The 17589-nt window shown below is 42.7% G+C and overlaps 1 protein-coding gene across 2 annotated transcripts in view; it reads right to left on the reverse strand.

The window, feature by feature from the left end:
• PAK3 (p21 (RAC1) activated kinase 3) overlaps nt 1-17589 on the reverse strand; it is a 314354-nt gene that overhangs the window by 110218 nt on the left and 186547 nt on the right. For both annotated transcript variants that reach the window (XM_069211402.1, XM_069211392.1), the window contains 2 exons: nt 14402-14533; nt 10889-11066 (listed from right to left, as the gene is read on the reverse strand). In XM_069211402.1, the coding sequence (XP_069067503.1) occupies nt 10889-11066; nt 14402-14533 (310 nt within the window). The remainder of the gene's footprint in view (nt 1-10888; nt 11067-14401; nt 14534-17589) is intronic.

Raw genomic sequence — 17589 nt, forward strand, 5'->3', positions numbered from 1 at the left:
TATCAAGTATACCAGAAGACTGCTACTTTCAAGGATGTGCAACTGTGGGCTTCTCTGTTCAGTGATGGGAATGTGGGGAGTTTACCTGCTACCAGGAGACCTGTATCTTGATAGGTTCACCCAGAGGGAGATGGTGGGCCAAAGCTTCCAGAGACTTCTGTTTCCTGATTTATTTGTGTTGTTATTAAGAATAATTAGCAGATCCTGTCCTGAGTTTGCTGAAGGAAGACCTTTCTAGAACTCTGCTGATTTCCCCTACCCACAGTGTTGAGCTTTGTGCTTGGTCATATAAGCCTTTGCCACTGAACCTTAAATTGGTTCATCTGATGCAGAGACCTTCCTTTTAAAATCCCCCTTGTCAATTTCGATTGCTTATTTAGATTAGGGAAGCTCATTTATGGACCAATCTATTTCTTGCTTTGTATCTGGTTATATTTTGCATTTTCTTCTTTAGAATATACAAATTCATATTGTATTGTAAATTTGATATATATATGCTTTTTGATGAATTGACCAGCTGATTGATTTGTAACTTGATTAAAATTTACTATTGAACTTTCATGGTTTGGACACCACCATTTGTCGTTTTTGTGGAGCCAAAACGGTTTCACAGTAATGGAAATATTGTGATGATGCTAGCTCATTTCAGACGTTTTCCATCAATAATCAAAGTTCCATACAATTACTGGTGCAACTCAATACATGATACACTAGGACATCATGGTTACAGGAAAGTGCGCCAGATTAGTAGACAGTTTGAGTGACATGTTCAATGATTCGCGGAGAATGATGATACAAGTCAAAATGTAGAGGAAGTGTAGCGGGAAATGAATTAGCTATGAATATGGTAGATGTTTGGTTGAAGGTGTGCACTGCACTTTATCCCATTCAAAACTCCTCAAATGATACTGGCTGGAGAAATGGAAAAGAATCTGTAAAAAGAGGACATGAAGATGTGCCAGAAATCAGGGAATAGACATGGACATGAAGTGTAAACAAGGGAGAAAACCGGTGCATAATGGAGTGAGGAAACAGAGAAATCACCTAGTGCTTACTGTGGTGGTATCTGATAAACAAACAGGTATACAAGTCAGTCAAGATCTAACAAATGTATTAAGAGAATTTGAAGGAAAATGGGAACAACACTGATGTGTATGCAATGTAAATGGGGCAGTCCAGTTTGATTCATACATTTGAAAAGGAGTAGTAATATGTGTTTTAATAGGTTCAAAGATGGGAAATATGTAATGTTCCAACTTCATCATGTGCGACATAGTCAAGCAGGGTTCCTCAAGGCTGGATGTTGGAAGCAGGAATGTATCGAGATGTTGTGTGAGAATATTCCATGATTAGGACTAAAATGGAGCAGCCATCTCTGAACAAGGTTGCACTCCGCAAAATGCATTTAAAGAAATCAACAGGTGTTACCAGAGCTTCCTGTCTGGTACAAGGATTGACAAACTCAATAGGCCTCATTTTTGCGATCTATGGGCTTTGCCAAAGTTTTTTGCCACGCTGCACAGCATCACTTTAAAGCAACAAGGAGGAGGGCCAAGCAACGTGAAGGACAGGAGTACTGAAAAGCAACATGAAAGGTCAGGGAACACAAGGGGAGAAGCACAGAAGTGAGCACAACACGGAAGAGGTGGGGAACAGATCTCAGGTGACGGATGGCAACACAGGGAGGGCAACAGATCAAAAACACGAGCACTCTCATGGAGCGCATCACAGAAGAAAGAAGTAGTGCCTGAAAAGCGCTCCGTGGAAGCATCAATACCAGCAATCAAAGCGATGATAAAGGGGAAACGCTCCAAGGGCAAGACAAATACCAGACTGACATGCTGACACACAAATAAGAAGGCGGCAAATAAGTGACCAAGAAAGCCAACCAATGGTAAGCAATGACCGGGCTACTTGACTTTGTTGGTCAGTCACAATGCTTCTCACAACAGACTAAAGGCACGGCCTAAAAATGAATACAACAACTGGCTGGGTAGGGAATTCACTATGAGTTACTGGCAGGATTCCATGTATCGTGGTAAAGGCAAACAAATACTTCTGAGAGCCAGAGCAGTAAACAGACAAACTAGCAGAATGAGGAATGGAAGAGACCCACAAGATGGATGAGAAGGAACAAAATGTGAGGAAGGAGAACAAGGGAAGGAAGGAGAGAACGGGAAGGGAGGAAAGACAGAACAGAGGAGATAACAAGCATTTGCAATGCAACGGGTCTCGCATTTCTCAGAGTTAGAGCTATTAGCAGTTGTAAACTCCCAACCGGACTTTTCTTGCCTCATTAAATGGAAAAAATAAAATAAAACTAGCGCAATTGCGCTGCTAAACAAGCGAGATCGAGCTGCGAAAAAAGAGAAAAAGTAGTCCACAAACCGGACGGAAAACAGCGAGCCTCGTATGTTTCCAGTACTTGGTTGCTGCGTGCGAGGAGCGCTAACCACCGGAAAAGGCATGACGTATGCATGCCTTCCACTAATGAAAGCAAGTAGATTTTAAAAGCTCACGAACCAATGAAAGAGACTGATGTGACATGGGCAGGGCTCCGAGCCCTTTCCTAACTCCTACAGCGTCTCGCAAGCGCATGCTATGCAGGCTCGACCCTAAAAAGGGAGGCAGGAGAGAAGGGAGGATATAGAGAAAAGGGGGAAGGAATGAAGAGAGAGTAGGAGAGAAGGGAGGCAATGAGAAAGAAGGAAGACGGAGTAAATGGAGGAGGTAAGAGAAGAAAGCAGATTGGAATGGAGGCAGGAGGAAAATGGAAGGGACAGCAGAAAGACAGAACATGCAGGAATAATAGTGAGTCAGTGGTTGGATCATTTCACTTAAGTAAAAACAGACAATTGTGCTTCGTTATTCTATCAGGTTATAATCCTGCTTTGAATAAAACAACACCCAGATATTTGTTAGTAAGCAGCTTCAAATAACAACTTAGGTAATCTTTAGTTTGCAGTAAATTGATAATGAATAAACAAATTACTCTAAGCCCTTTGGCTCTTCCTGCCCACTGTTCCTCACTGTGTAATACATGATGTAATCTGTTCTGATTTGATTACATGCTTTTCAAACCTTTTGTGATGCTTTGTCTCAAGAAGTCCGCAAGCATGTCTGGAATTTTAAAACGGGTGTTAAATATGTATATATGCAAATGTTCATGTATATGAATGCAAATTAGATTGTGCAGTTTTACAATGTTGCATGAATGGCTGGCTCCCTGGAAAAAGAACTGTGAATGTAATGTGTCAACCTTCCATGTTGAAAACAGCCCAGCAATTTGGAGTATTTTCTGAAGACACAGGGAGACAGCCTAATGTTAGATATGTGTCTCTATTACAGTTTTGAAGGAGATCAACATTCATAAACCCTTTGTTTAACGTGATGCACAAGCAACCTCATTATAGAAGACATGCCCAAGTCTGCTGCTGACGTGTCAATTCGCCCTTAGTTCAATTTCTACTTCCGCTGAGAACGCTCTTGCACGTCTCTCGTACACAGATGCCCAATCACGTCACTTCCACCTTCAAATAAGTGAAACAGATGATTCATTCCATCTCTGTATACAACTAAAATATTCATTCATTCTTTAGTCACCTACCGCCTTGTCTCATGCGAATACTTAGCCATCTGGCTAAACTTCTAACAATGGCACGCCACACTTGATGCACATTTTCACAACACTACAACCTGTTCGCTGGCTACTGCTTCTCCATTTCTTCAGCCAGTAATCATCCGCTGTCCCTTACCAACTACCTTCCCCCCAGCTAACTACCCTTTAGGGTAAGTGGGCAGAGGAGACTAGTGTTTAGTGGATTAAGCTTCTGAGCACAGGCGTTGCTACTTGACCAAAGGTTGTGCAAATTTTGGACAACGACTTGGTCTACCTTGGCCTCAAATTGTAAATATGTGTATCAAGAAAAAATGTAGGTGTTACTTAAACTATACTTTGCAACGTCGCCATTTATATATGTAACCAGTTTGCGCTAGCTCTCTAAAATACTGTCTGGTTACTGAAATTACAATTTAAATGAATGCATGCTCTGCAAATGTGTTTCTCATATCCATTCATTTTCTTATACCCAGTTGTGTTGCCTCATTAAATGTTTCTCCGTGTACCTCTGTAGCACCACAACACCAACACTCGGTCAGAACTGTACCAGGAATTCCTTGACATTCCACAAGGGGGAAGTACAAAATGACCCATAATTTCTGAAAATTTTGTGACGTGCCTAGACCCAGTTAACCTTTGGCCACTTCGTGGGTCATGAGTGATGGAGCAGTCTGTCTTCATGCCCATCCGGTAAAGTGTAAAACAAACTTAGGAATGGAATTGTGAGATAAAAAAAAAAGCCACAGGGAAAGTGGCAATGAAGGCTACATCAACACTGTCTCCTTTCATGGTCTGAGCTGGCCTGATTTCAAGTTTGGCGGATGAGGTTACTCACTCACAAACAAGACTGATATCCCGTCCGCCATTATGACGATGTCCATAGGATATGACGGACTCGTGATACAGCAGACAGGATATCCGTCACGTTTGTGATGGAGTAACCTCCATCTTCAAAACTTTAAATCAGGCCCTCAGTGATTTCGTTGATGGAAGCTCCTATACTTTGTGTCCAACTGGCTAGTGTGGGGCATCACTGGGAGGTGGGATGGCCCTCCACACTGAGATACTGCCCTTTACCAACTTTGGTGAACCAAGGCATTGGCAGGAGAGGCAACTGGGAAGACGCAGGTGAGTAGTTCACCTGAAGCAAGGGTTAGGACAGGTTGTTAATTAATACCGAAGCTCTGTCCACAAGATGCAGTATTTTCACCAAACTGAGCGAAAGATGGATGGCTCTGGAATAAAGGATGATGAACAAGTGGAGAGGCAGATGATCTTTCCCTTGGTAGAAGAAGCTTGATGTCTTCATTCTAGGCACTCCATAAAATGGTGGACTGGTTATACATTAAGGCGAAGGTAACAAAACAGCACCTAGAGGCAATATCTGCTTAGGTTGCAAATATCACGTCACCAACCAACTCATTGGAGACCTTTACCTGTGAACAAATGGTAAAAAATTAGGAGGTGACTAAAATTTGCCGCTGTGTGGTAACCTCTATGGCAAATGTGGAGAATATGTTGGAAAATCGGGAGAATGTATGCAGGGCATCGAATGCCGCTTGTTCAGCTGGAGAGTAGGCGAGGAGGAACCTGTTGTGATCAGTAAGATTGGGTGCATCCTGGATAGACCAAGAGATGGGTGCTGTGCTGATTCAGGGTACATCTCTTCTTAACATTTATCTCCTCCACAGAGAAAATTATTTTCTTAGCAGCGAAAGTAGTGAAGCATCAACAACATGGCACTTATTAGTATCTCCTTGGAGAAATAAACTGGACAAGACAATAGAAATCTTGAGTCTCCATATCTATTCTGTCCTTGCTCTCTCTGTTTACCCATTCCATCATTGGCCTCTCCCCTGTAATGATAGAGATGCACCACACCTGTTGAGTACTTACATCTCTCTAGGACTATCATATTTTGCACCTGGGGTGCTAGATTGCCCCATGGACACCAAACACAACACACTCATCCCTGGGATTTAGACCAAATAATCAGAGGCTACAATTTTCATAATGTGGATATCTATTAAATAGAAACACATTCTAGATACATGCTATTTGGGATATAAAATGAGATCTGTGAGCCAAGGTTGACCACTGCACTAGACATGAAAACTCAGTTTCAAATGTAATTTTCTACATTAAACACACATTTAGTTCTTCCCAAAAAAGCTGAAATTTTCCAACAAGTAGGCCATTTTATTTTAAGTTGTTGCTTCTTCTCGGCTACCTAACGATATGCTACATTTATGTTTGCAGATAATTGGTTCCATGAAATAACTCTTTAAAATAGTCCATACATGAAGGAAGAAAGCTTTCTTTGAGAGGAATGATTCTACGCTGATAAGGCAAATCTAATGATGCGCAGTGAAGATATACCTCTGTTACTACCAGCAGACTAGACTAATGAAAACAGCAAATCCTGCTTGTGAAATGTTTTTGTGAAGGAACTCCCACTGACAACAACGGTAGTCCCTTACTACATCTCCAGATTGATTTAGCATATGAGTGGTAGCAGCAACCAAAGGTGGCATATGAGCAGCATCCATGCTAAGGGCTCTGGTGTGGTCTCAGTGACCCTGGTCTATAAGCTCTCTTCCAGGGCTTAATCTGTAATAAATATAAGTGCTATGGCCCAACTATTTCTCCGGGAGACACTGCAGTTTGCACCACTTATTGTCCCTACTAGCGCTGCCAATTGCAAGTACAAAAACTACCTATTAACCATGAAAATCTGATAATTTGGACTATTCCAGGCTGCCCAAAGAGGTAACAATTACATGGAATGTTATGGTATTATTGTTTTTTTGAAGGTATATTGAACTTTTCACCATTCTTCTTATGTTCTCTCCTCATAAATAGTTAAACAGCGCCACCATGCGGCGAGCTGTCACAAGAAAGTGCCAGTATTAATAATTAAGTACTGCGCTGAGCACTAGCAAACACCGGCACACATTAAGCACTGCTCTCTTCAGATGCTCCTGACACTCAATCCCCTCCTGCAACACTGATTTGACAGAACTGGATTCACACTGCCCTTAAGACCAGCCAGACATGGCTCAATAGGTATTTAATCCGTGCTTTTTTCTCAACCTCAGAATCCCACCGAATGCCTAAGGATGCCCCTTAACTCTACACTAAATGACACAATCTGTCCAGTCCTGGGATTTTATTAGGAAACCAGCTAATGTGATTTGGGAGTTGTGCTCCCGCCAACACCTACAATGATTTGAAACAGAAAAGTTCAAAGTCAGGTGGTAACCAAGTTCATGCCCTAGAGTATGGGATTCACAGATATACAATGGAAAGTAGGGATAATTCAAAGTTTTAGCAAAGTTAATTGTCTCTACAATGCTTTATTCTTTGTTCCTGGAAAGCCTAAATGCGTGTGCCTGTAGCAGTGTCATAGAGGTTCCCCAAAGTCTGTCCCCACTCTTCATGTTCCCAGGGTACTTCTCTATTATAGAATGGATGACAGGAAAGCTATACAATAGTGCATGACCAAGAGGATCTCAGGAGGCAGACTAAATGTTCAGCAATTACAGAATGGCACTCAGAGCCATGAACGGACCCAGGAAGAGCCCCCACTGTAGGGGGCAGTAGTCGCAGACTTCAGGGAAAGATGAAGACTCGACTTGCATCTATTTTACAATGCAGTAACCCCCTCCAGAGCAAGCACTACCTTAACAAGTCAGCACTGGAGGGATTGCATTTTATGTATAATCGGACTCATGGTCCCAGTATGCAACTAAACCACTGCGCAATGAGAACAACGCTTGCCACTTTGAATTAACAGGGAGGAAAAAGTTACTTTGTGAGTTTAAAAAAAAGAATTGTCATAGCCATTGTGTCTTGCCTATGTGAGGTATTGGCATTGTCTATGTGTTGTCTAGGCATGTCGTACAGCAGCATGAAAGCTGTGCAGCATGACTGAAAGTTTAAAAAAAAAATTTTTTTTTAAAACGCTAGGTCGTGGTCAGCACACCACATCATAGCTCTTTTTTTTTTTTTTTTTAAATGATTGCTGCCAGGTCTGAAGGTTCAGAGGTAGGCAACAGGGAAGGAGGAAGAGGCAACACTTGTTGGGATTGGGGCAAAAAAAAAAAAGGTAGGGCAATGACGCAGCGAGAGGTATCCGTCTAATATCGCTTTTTTTATGGAGGGTGGAGATGCCAGGACAGACAACGGATAGAGGGGTCAGGGCAATGCAGTCAACGGAGGGGGAGGGGAGACAAGCCAACACGGACAACAAATGGGGGAGGGATCAACTGAGGGGAGGAGGGTGAGCATAAGCTAACACAGACAGTGAACGGAGGAAGGAAAGGAGAGAGGGTGGGGCAAGCCAACACAGACAACAAATGGTGGATGAAAGGAGGGAGGGTGGGTCAAGACAAAACCGATAACGAATGGAGGGAGGGTATGGGCAAGTCAACATAGGCAATGAATGGAGGGCGTGAGTGAAGGTTGAGTGGAAGCTAACATAGACAACGGAGAGAAGGAAGGACAGTGTTGGAAGGACAACCAATGGACAAAGAGGGACAGAGAGTGGAGGTAAGCGAACTCAGACAGCAAATGGTGGGAGGGAGTGACGTAAGAAGGGAATGTGGGGGCAAGCGGTGGGAACCATGTAAAGGAGGGTTGGAGGGGGCAAGCATACGGACAGGAGAGGAAGGTCGGGGACACAAGGGAGTCAGCTGAAAAAGATGCACTCCGGCACACTACTTAAATCTAAAGAAAAAAGTAGTGCCTAAAAAATGAGCAATGGGAGGAAACAAGTAATGGGTCCATACCAGTGGTGGCTGCTGCTTTTAAAAAGTGGTGGGGCAGAAAGTTAAATATAACGTTGAAATGAACTGGAATGAAACATGGGGGTGGGTGGTGCGAAGCAGATGGGGCGAGCAAGTGGCCTGGTTCAAGTTTCAGCATCAGCTCAACACCCCGATTTGCTGGGCAAATCACTTAATCTCCCCGCGTCTACAAAAAAGAATTACTGTGTAATGTAACTGCGAACTGATGCTCATATAAATCTCTCCAATACCTTCAGGTCGACTTCACCCTCTATAAAATTAAAAAATAAAATGTTACGCAGAAAGGTGATGACGAATACCCTCATTGTCAAATCTATCTGCATTATCTTCTCAAGTTAGGGCTCTCACAACACCTACACCAACTTTCAGCAAGGTGCCAAAATAATACCAGAAAAGAGCTACTCACCACTGGTCACCAGGGCCTAGAAGCACACACACACTGGGCAGTGAAGACAACACGAAAAATAATCTGCTATTCTGCTTTCTTTTCAAGTCCGTGGGGAAATTAATCATGTGACTCTGCGAGAAACTGAAGCATGACCAATCATTGCAAGGCTTAAAAATAAAACCATACAGTGATTGGCCATGTTCTATAGTAATCCTACACCACACTTCCTCCTGAAGACTCGTCTTCGTCAGTGTAGAGACAGACCAGTCTGAACTCACTGCTTTAAAAACAACCAATCAGTGCCTTGTTCTCAGGCTGTTTTTACTAGTAAACAGAATGAGAGCAAAGCAAGGATTGGTGTGAGCTAGTGAACCCGTTGCTCCAAAGGAGACTGGGGCAGCTGTGTGGTGCTTTCCCATTAGCAGCACGGGTTCAAGATGCCTAAAGTATGCATGTCTGTTTGACCACAGTTCTGTCCAACCCGACATGTGCACCAGGATTTAGCTGCTGATTGCCAATCAGCAGGATTAGCCACACCCTGCCCTACCCAGACATCTGAAAAAAACATACCACACGCTGCAGTTAATGATCTATGTCAATTTAGCACTTTTGGTTAGTGGCAATTCATGTGGGTGCAACAGAGGGGGCAGGTCAAAACCACTACACCCCAATGAAGAAAACACCACTTGTCCATGCTCCAGGACAGGGACAAACCTATGAACGGTAGGAAGGCAGCTGACGAGTAAGAAGCAAACAAATGAGAGTAACAATTAAGCCAACCGAGTGGCTGGCATCTAGCATCTAAGCCCACTGATACAAAACGTCTGGAAGAGACAGCACATGAGCAGTCTAGGCAAGACCTAAAAAAGGCTTCAGTAGGACACTTTCTGACAAAGTGATTGATCGGTTGCAAAATTACTCTGTTAGCCTAATTAAGGCATCAGTTTGCAAGTACTATAGCCTCAGTCACAACTTGATGGCTTCCCTGCTACAATATCAGATCGAACACCCCATGAGGATGTTATTTATTAGAAATCTCATGGGGCATATAACACCAATGTTCTACATCAAGTATCATGGCAGCCCCATAGAAAATAAAGTGACAACAAAAAGCAACATGCAAAAGCACCAAGATAAGCCCTTCAACTGAATAAACACAAATTTGCAGTTTCACACTTGCCTCTGGTTGTATCACAGACAATATCACCCAGTCCACCCCAATAACATCTTCAATGAAGAGCTTGATATGCGATTTAACCTTACGATTCTCTACTGTTCGCTGAATTGTCTATTATATTAATTTGACATTTAGCAATAGCTTCAAATTATTAAAAGCATCTTCCACTTTTCAACATTCAATTTGGGATGAAAGGTAGTATGATCTCAAACTATAAATTAAAATAAATGTAGCTACCATTCAATGTACTTCGTGCATTCATTTACAAAGAATAATATGCTCTCTGGGGGAAGTTCTACAACTGAAACGTGACGAGTTGGCTTTGCAAAGGATTTGCCACTGTGCTGCATCACATGTGGTGTTTAAGCACTTGTTGATCCATTTAAGTTTGAAACAATTCTTTTTGTCGAAATCTGGAACATTACACAGCAGATAGGTGATTATGTGGCAGTGCACCAAATCCTTAATTATACTGCAGAACCTTATAACTCTAGTGGCCCTGATTATTACATCAGTAAGCTATGTACTCCCATAGATGTGGCACCATGGCTCTCCTGGGAGGAAGGAGAATGGGCTACTCTCCCACGCCACCCATCCTAGAGAAGGTATTGCTGGACTGAGATCACCCGGGAGTGGTGGAACCCTCACATCCCTGTTCGCAGTGCCACTGATGCTTAAATCTTAGCTACGCCTGTGTCAATCATAATGAAGTGTGCAGGTTATCCATTGCTTTGAAAACATTTTCCCCTTGGTGTCACTGCATGTGTGTTACTGGTGAAACACGTATGCAGTCTCAGTTTCTCTATGAAGCCCTCCACTGTCCCGGGTCAAATGACCCATGTATCACAACATACATTAAGCAAAGCACTGTAATGACCAAAAAAACAAGAACTTACTTAGTTTCTCTAAGATCTCCTCATCTGTCATTTTGGACTTCTTTCGTTGTCGGTCTGTATTTCTGTACAAAGTGCTTGTGGTTGAGGTGTTTTCAGGCTGAGTGGTCACCGGCGACGTTGTCGCCTCCTTTGTTGGTGCTGGTAAAGCAATGGGTTCAATTACAGAGCGTGTGTAGATCTGTAAGACACCATGGTTACTGCACAGTTAAAATGCTGGCATGCCAGAAGAAAATAAAGGGTAATTAAGTTCACAGACAGTGGGGACACAATTCTACCCATTAAAGACATTTAAACCGTTACCCCACAAACATTCCTAAAGTGGGCACATTTGGAACTTCTATTTAGTACCTTTACATTAATGGAACTTTCCATCCAAGCTACATTTTGGCTGATCTGTCAGGTTATTTAACACCCTGTGGGAGCATTGACTTACTTCATATACACAAAATAATTAATATAAGGTGGTAAGATCTAACATGAGGAGCAGATGTAGCAACTGGTTAGGATTATGATAAGACAGTGTAACAAGGACAAACTTTTCCAGTCCCTGATGTTCCATTTTTAAATCACTCCTTTCAGATATGATAGTCCAGTAAATTAAGTTGACATAAACTAAGACTGCAAGTGCTAGAATGTACTGAAGCGGTAAGTGAAAGGCTAGGATCAGGAACGGTTTCAGGAGTCTCAGTCATCAGACAAAATATAATTTTGCTTCTTCAAGCGCTTCTCGTACACTTTAAAAGGCTAGTTTTTGGTCAGTAATTCAGCACAACCACTTCGTGTCGCCACAATGGCATTGCCTTACCTCACTTTATAGAAACAATAGCTCTACTTGGAATTGTCAACAAAGTTTCCTTTTGACTCGATGTACTTTTGTAATCCTAGACCAAGTCACAGTACAACACTAAGCACAGTGTAGCACAATGATCAAGCTAGTCCATTTACCAGTGCTAGTTGAACTAATCTAGGAATGGGTAATGGAGCTGGGCACTGAATGGCAAATAGCTCACCTACTGAGTAATCAAAAGGCAGACATGGTTTGTGGAATTCCCTTTTCACTGCAGTGAAAGCCTAGAATGAGGCCTTCACTGCAAATTAGACCTCCATTCAACCACTCGCTTATACAATGAAACTGCTGTTGCCATACGTTGTCCTTTAAAGGCCAGGGGCCACGAAGAAGAGAGGGATACGTTATCAAGTAGACCGTGCAAAAACTCAACAGTCCCACAAAACCCCTGCTTTTCAGAAAACTGGTGGCAGATTTTACAGTCGAAGAGGAATTGCCTAACACCAGAACACTGCCAATTTATGAATGGATTTGTGGTAATCAATGGCATGTTTATGACCAATGGGGCTGATAAAAGTAGAGTTCAAAGCATTCCTGCGGCTGCATCCTCTTTCCCTAGAAACTATGAGGCCTGAAACATTAATTATATATACATAACAGCTCACTAAAGTAGTTGGGGTGAGATTCAGTTTTGGCCAGATACTCAATTTGCCCCATCCCAAGGTCAGCAGAAGTCTTTACTCCCAAATTAGGAATGAGGCAGACCACTAAGGGGCAATGGTAGTCAAGAGTGGCACTGCTTCCACATTACTGATTTCCCGTTCCACCACAGATTAGGTTCCCCAGTGAGCTTGAGGACTTCCCATGGTACCCTCTTGTTTAGGAGGGTCCCTTCCTGACCAGGCAATGGTAAATTCTAGGATTACCTAGCTATTTTGGATCTGGGGCCGACAATGCCTTGACAGTAGGGCAGGAGCTATCACCACCTCTAAGCGGTCTGACCCATGGCTGTCAATAGGCCAGCCCTCCTGTTTCCCAATACTCTTACGGAGTGCGCCTGGCAGTAGGCTGAGGACCAGGAACACGCCATGATGATGGGATATACGTCTATGCCTCACGTTTAAATGAAGTGAGAGCATGGAAGAGGGATTTTAATGGGAAAATTCACTAGCCCCCTCTCATAAATGTCTATAAATGTCCACTTATTGTATGCCTTTTAAGTACATTTGAGGGTGGGATACCTTTCCAAAGGTTTTTTGCATACCAACTACAAAAGTAAAATCACTGGCACATAATTCATAATCGTTTTACTTATTATTGTAGTTGAAATATTGAAGGCCAGCTAAAAGGGTACCAAACCACATCACAAAATTCATTGAGATTTAGACCATGTTCAACCATCTCGGTGGTACAATACATAAAAAAACGAGAAGAGTGAACTGCAACAACATAAGGCAAATAAGGAAGCGCAACTGACCAGAGAGCCATTATGGATGAGACGTTCCTCCTAATTTCCTGGGTAACACTTGAAAAAAAAAATACTGAACTTTTACCCAAAGACTGGTAAACTGAGAGATAGACAGAAGTGGTAGACAATAAAATGCCAACATTTTGGGGCCGTTTCAGGTTTTTGTTGTTGGGTTGTCACGGCCAAGGACAGATGTGCTCCTTTTTGGCTCTGGTTGGAGAGTTAAAATGGCTAGAGTTGGAAGGGCTTGAAATTGAAAGGGATGTGGAATTATATAAATGTTACCTGCAATTATATAAATGAGGCAGGCGTCATGCACACAACAGCAAGAGTAACTTATTTTTGTTGGTGAGAGGGTTCCATGGTAATGACATGACCAGTAAAAAGGCTCGATAGGTCATTTGTCATTCGGAACTTGCTACTGGATATTTTTTGTAGCACTCGTTTATCAAAAATTCAAAGACCAGGACCTAAACATGTGACCAAGAGTTTTTATTAGATGTTAGAAGACAATAATTATTGCTGAGATGTGAAGTGATATTTTGGGTCGGAGATAAAGCTGAAAGATGCTTAAGACGGCCGGGCACCGTAGTTATGCATTGGGAGTCGGAAATAATGAAGGGTGCTTCCTTTTTGGATGCTTGATTGAGCCAAAGATCAAATCGGCAAAGAAGCCTGCCTAGGCTAACAAGGCAAAAATAACCTTCATCAGGATGATATAGCAAGAAGTCTCACCAAGCTGACAAGGCAAGACATACACACCTTTGTGAAATATGGAGGACACCAAATAAACAGGTAGAGCCTCAGACTATAGACGACACCAGATGCAGGCGCTCTTTGATACTGGTGCGCATCTCCTGCACATTGCTAAACAATTGCTCATTTAAAACCGGTCCCAGTGGTTTCTTGCTGAGGGGTGAGTAGCAAGAGTGACAGGATCGCGTCTGGCGGCACTCGAAGTTTCATAAGGGAGTTTTGCAGGAGATAATTTGTAACGAGGGGGCTTATTTTGCGTTTGGAGAATGGGATCCTCCATCACAAATGGAGCAAATATAATCTAGTCAGAATAAAAAAAAATAAAAAAAACAACAGGTCAACATTACCACAAAACGCCAACATTTCTCCTTTGGCCAAAAAGGGAGTTGTACGCTTTACAAAACCATGGCAACAGGCTAGCCTATCACACATCATATCACAGTGACGATACAACTGATTTACAACAGGTGCAACAGCTGGCAGCAGAAGTGGTCTTACTTACGGATTTTGTATGCTCGGGCCTAGGTGCAATGACAGGTGGCGGCTCATTGTCGTCTTCCTCCTCTTCATCCTCTTCATCTTCCTCTTCTGAAACAGGAGGGGCCAGAGGAGGCTCGGAGGCGGTTTTTGTGCTCTGAAGGAAAAGAGAAGCACACAGAGGCCTTTATCGATCCATTCTTCCCAGAGCGCCCATGAGCTCAAACATCAGATGCTCTATGTTCTCCTTGCATGCCCTTTGAGGGCACTGGTTGTACAACATTTAGACCCCAGCGGTGCGGCAGTCACTGAGCCCTTTTGTTACTGCCTACGACAGCAAAGGGCTCATCTTAATATAAAAGACAGACTTCTCATTGTCATGCATTAAAATATGTCCAGATGCCATGTTGCCACGAAAAACCTCAATGGAAACAGCTTGTAAGCCCGGAACAGAATTGCTATGTGAGCATATTGTGTAAGTTAGAGTTATGGGTTTATCCCAAACCTTTTGTTGGTTACCCAAACACACATATTCACTGACATGATGCTGTGCAAACGCAGCTCCCTAACTTAGCAAACAGACCAATAGCAGAGATAGTTATGATTTACAAGAGCATAATTTTGGAATGCCAGGGATCACAGCATCCCACCCAGATCCTATAACGTTCATACAAGTTACCACAATAGGCTCTAGCACCCCCGCTGTCCATCCACTTTCATATAAGCCACCTCCTCAGCCCCTAGCACCCATGGGCGAACAGAGGAGAGCAGGGTCCGACTGGGATAGGTAACAGCCCCGGGCACCAAAATGTCCCCCATTAGTGAATTAGAAAGCTAAAAAGGCTACCCCATATTTGAGATGGTCTTGAACGTGTACAGACAAGCTGCTTAAAGGTTTTGCCAGGTCTAGAAGACTGCATGCATATTAGCTTACCGAAAGCAATGTTGGTTTTAATAACAGGGAAATTGGCAGTAAAAAACTGCCCAGGAGACCATAAAACAGGCCCACAACTAGTCAAGAAATACAGCCAACAAATTGACCTGTTAGACCAGCGCTTCAGGCACTGCCGGATTGCCTTACAGGTCAAGTGAACCTGGATGGAGGGCACCTTTGGCACCAAAATCCTTTAAAGAATGTCACTTAGAAGTCCAAACTCCTTGCAAAGCACATGTACTGTGAACCATATTTCCATACTGTCAACTTTTCGGGACCTTATCATGGTCAATGGGAATTAAATGCCATTTGCTATCATTTCACTGAGAGGGGGTGGTTCAAATGTCAAGCCCTGTGAGGTTGTCATGCATGTAATCAACAGTGTCCACAAAAGATTCACTATTATAAGGAAGAGAATAGTCTAAGAAATACCCTCAGTGTATTTGAAATTTCATGGAATGTGAAAAAGCAGAGTGGGGATGTCACCAAATATGATGACTTCAGAAAGATTGGGTATATAAATATAACTTTTTACAGGACACAATATAAACACTTCATGAATAGTCAATAATAGAAAAAAGCATTCACTCAGCCTATAAAGTAGAAATACGGTGCTGATAGTGAATGCGGTGTGAGGAAAGTGCTCAGACATGAAAACTGAAATAAGAACAGTGGAAGAATGCATAACATTCAATATAGAGAGCAGTTATAATTGGCAAAGTTCATGAAAGTATGTATGGTGCTGTGCAGATAAGTATCACAAATGTCTTTAATGCCAGGTGGCTGTTGATGGAGTTTCAACCTTGCACAAGAAACCAGGTCAGTATCAGGACCGGAGAGTATTTAGCAGAAGACAGAAGTATAAACCAGATTTGATGAGGGGCCAAATGCACCAGATCAAACTGCTTTGTGTACAGCATGCAACCACAATTCACTCATGCAATGTAGGACTACCCATACAAACAAACAGAATTTGCCTGGACTGTAAATGCAGAGACAGCTGGGAAGGGCAGTAAGAATACTCCGCAACTGGGAAATCATTGGACGGTGACCCCTCTGACTGAGAATAGGCAGACACCTGATTTTCATAAGGATTCCCCTGAGGTGGCACCAGAATAGACCACCCATAGTGACTGTGTAACAGTTCCTCAACACTTCCTACTTAAAATTTAGGAGGAGATACGCATGATCAGAAGTGATGCACAGTCCAATCTCTGCTACAGAAAGATGTGCAGGATCTGGGTATGAGAGCAGATGACCAATCCGAAGAAAAACATCATTAAGGCAACAGAATTCTCTCCTTGGAGAAGCAATACTATGATCTACCATTTAAACAAGTAAATAGGCCAATGCAATTGAAAATAGTTTATGACCTGGCAGCCACAATCCTAAAATGTGGAAGAGACATCTTGCCTATATGACTGGCTGCATATACCCCTTCTGACTCATCTTTGAGTTAAACAACCAGATGCACCATGTGAAGATCTTGGGGGAGGCATGCATGCTCTTAGGGATCACCAGTGAGGGAGTAAGCAACAACACAGCAGAGGCCCAAGGAAAGCCCGGGCACTATGGGCAGAGTTGGACAATGGTGATGGGGAGCAGGTGAAGCGCCACCAGCCTTGGCCAGCGAAATTGAGAGCCAAGATGGAGGTGCTGCATGAAGTGGGGCAACTCAATAAAGAGCACTATACACATGACAACAAGGCAGATGCCAGGAAGTCTGTAAAATTGACATGCAAGACACAATTGAACACGGACATCCAGTCGCTAATGATTGTGATTTCTTGGGAGTAAGAAGGGTCTGATCCATGCCTGCGCTCTGTTCCCTACAGGAGCACATGTTGACCAATGTAGCCCCACACGGTGCACGTGTCATAGGTATGCTATTGCAGATTACTTTTGTAATGTTATTTCTGCTATTGTTGCTTAGAGGTTTAGAGGAGGAGGGGTGGAGAAATCTTCAAGTTCAATAAACCTTCTTTTTTCTATACTCTACCATATGGAGATCTCTGCCTCGACTGCAGTCTTTGTGTTAAAATGAAGGGAAAAGTTAAACAATACATTTAACTAAAAAAAAAAAAAAAGGTGCTTTGAGTCGCCACAATAAAAAGGTACAGAGTGCACCGTAATATAAGCAGTGGCTTAAGAAAAACAATTCATTTTAGTTGTGAAACTGAAATTCCTGGCTTTAGAGCTGCATACATCCCCTTCTTTGGTTATCAAACACTCCTCTGAGTGCATATGCCTGCACTTTGAAAATGCAGATGTCACATAAC

Source organism: Pleurodeles waltl, chromosome 2_1 (assembly GCF_031143425.1).
Source record: "Pleurodeles waltl isolate 20211129_DDA chromosome 2_1, aPleWal1.hap1.20221129, whole genome shotgun sequence".
Lineage (NCBI taxonomy): Eukaryota > Metazoa > Chordata > Amphibia > Caudata > Salamandridae > Pleurodeles > Pleurodeles waltl.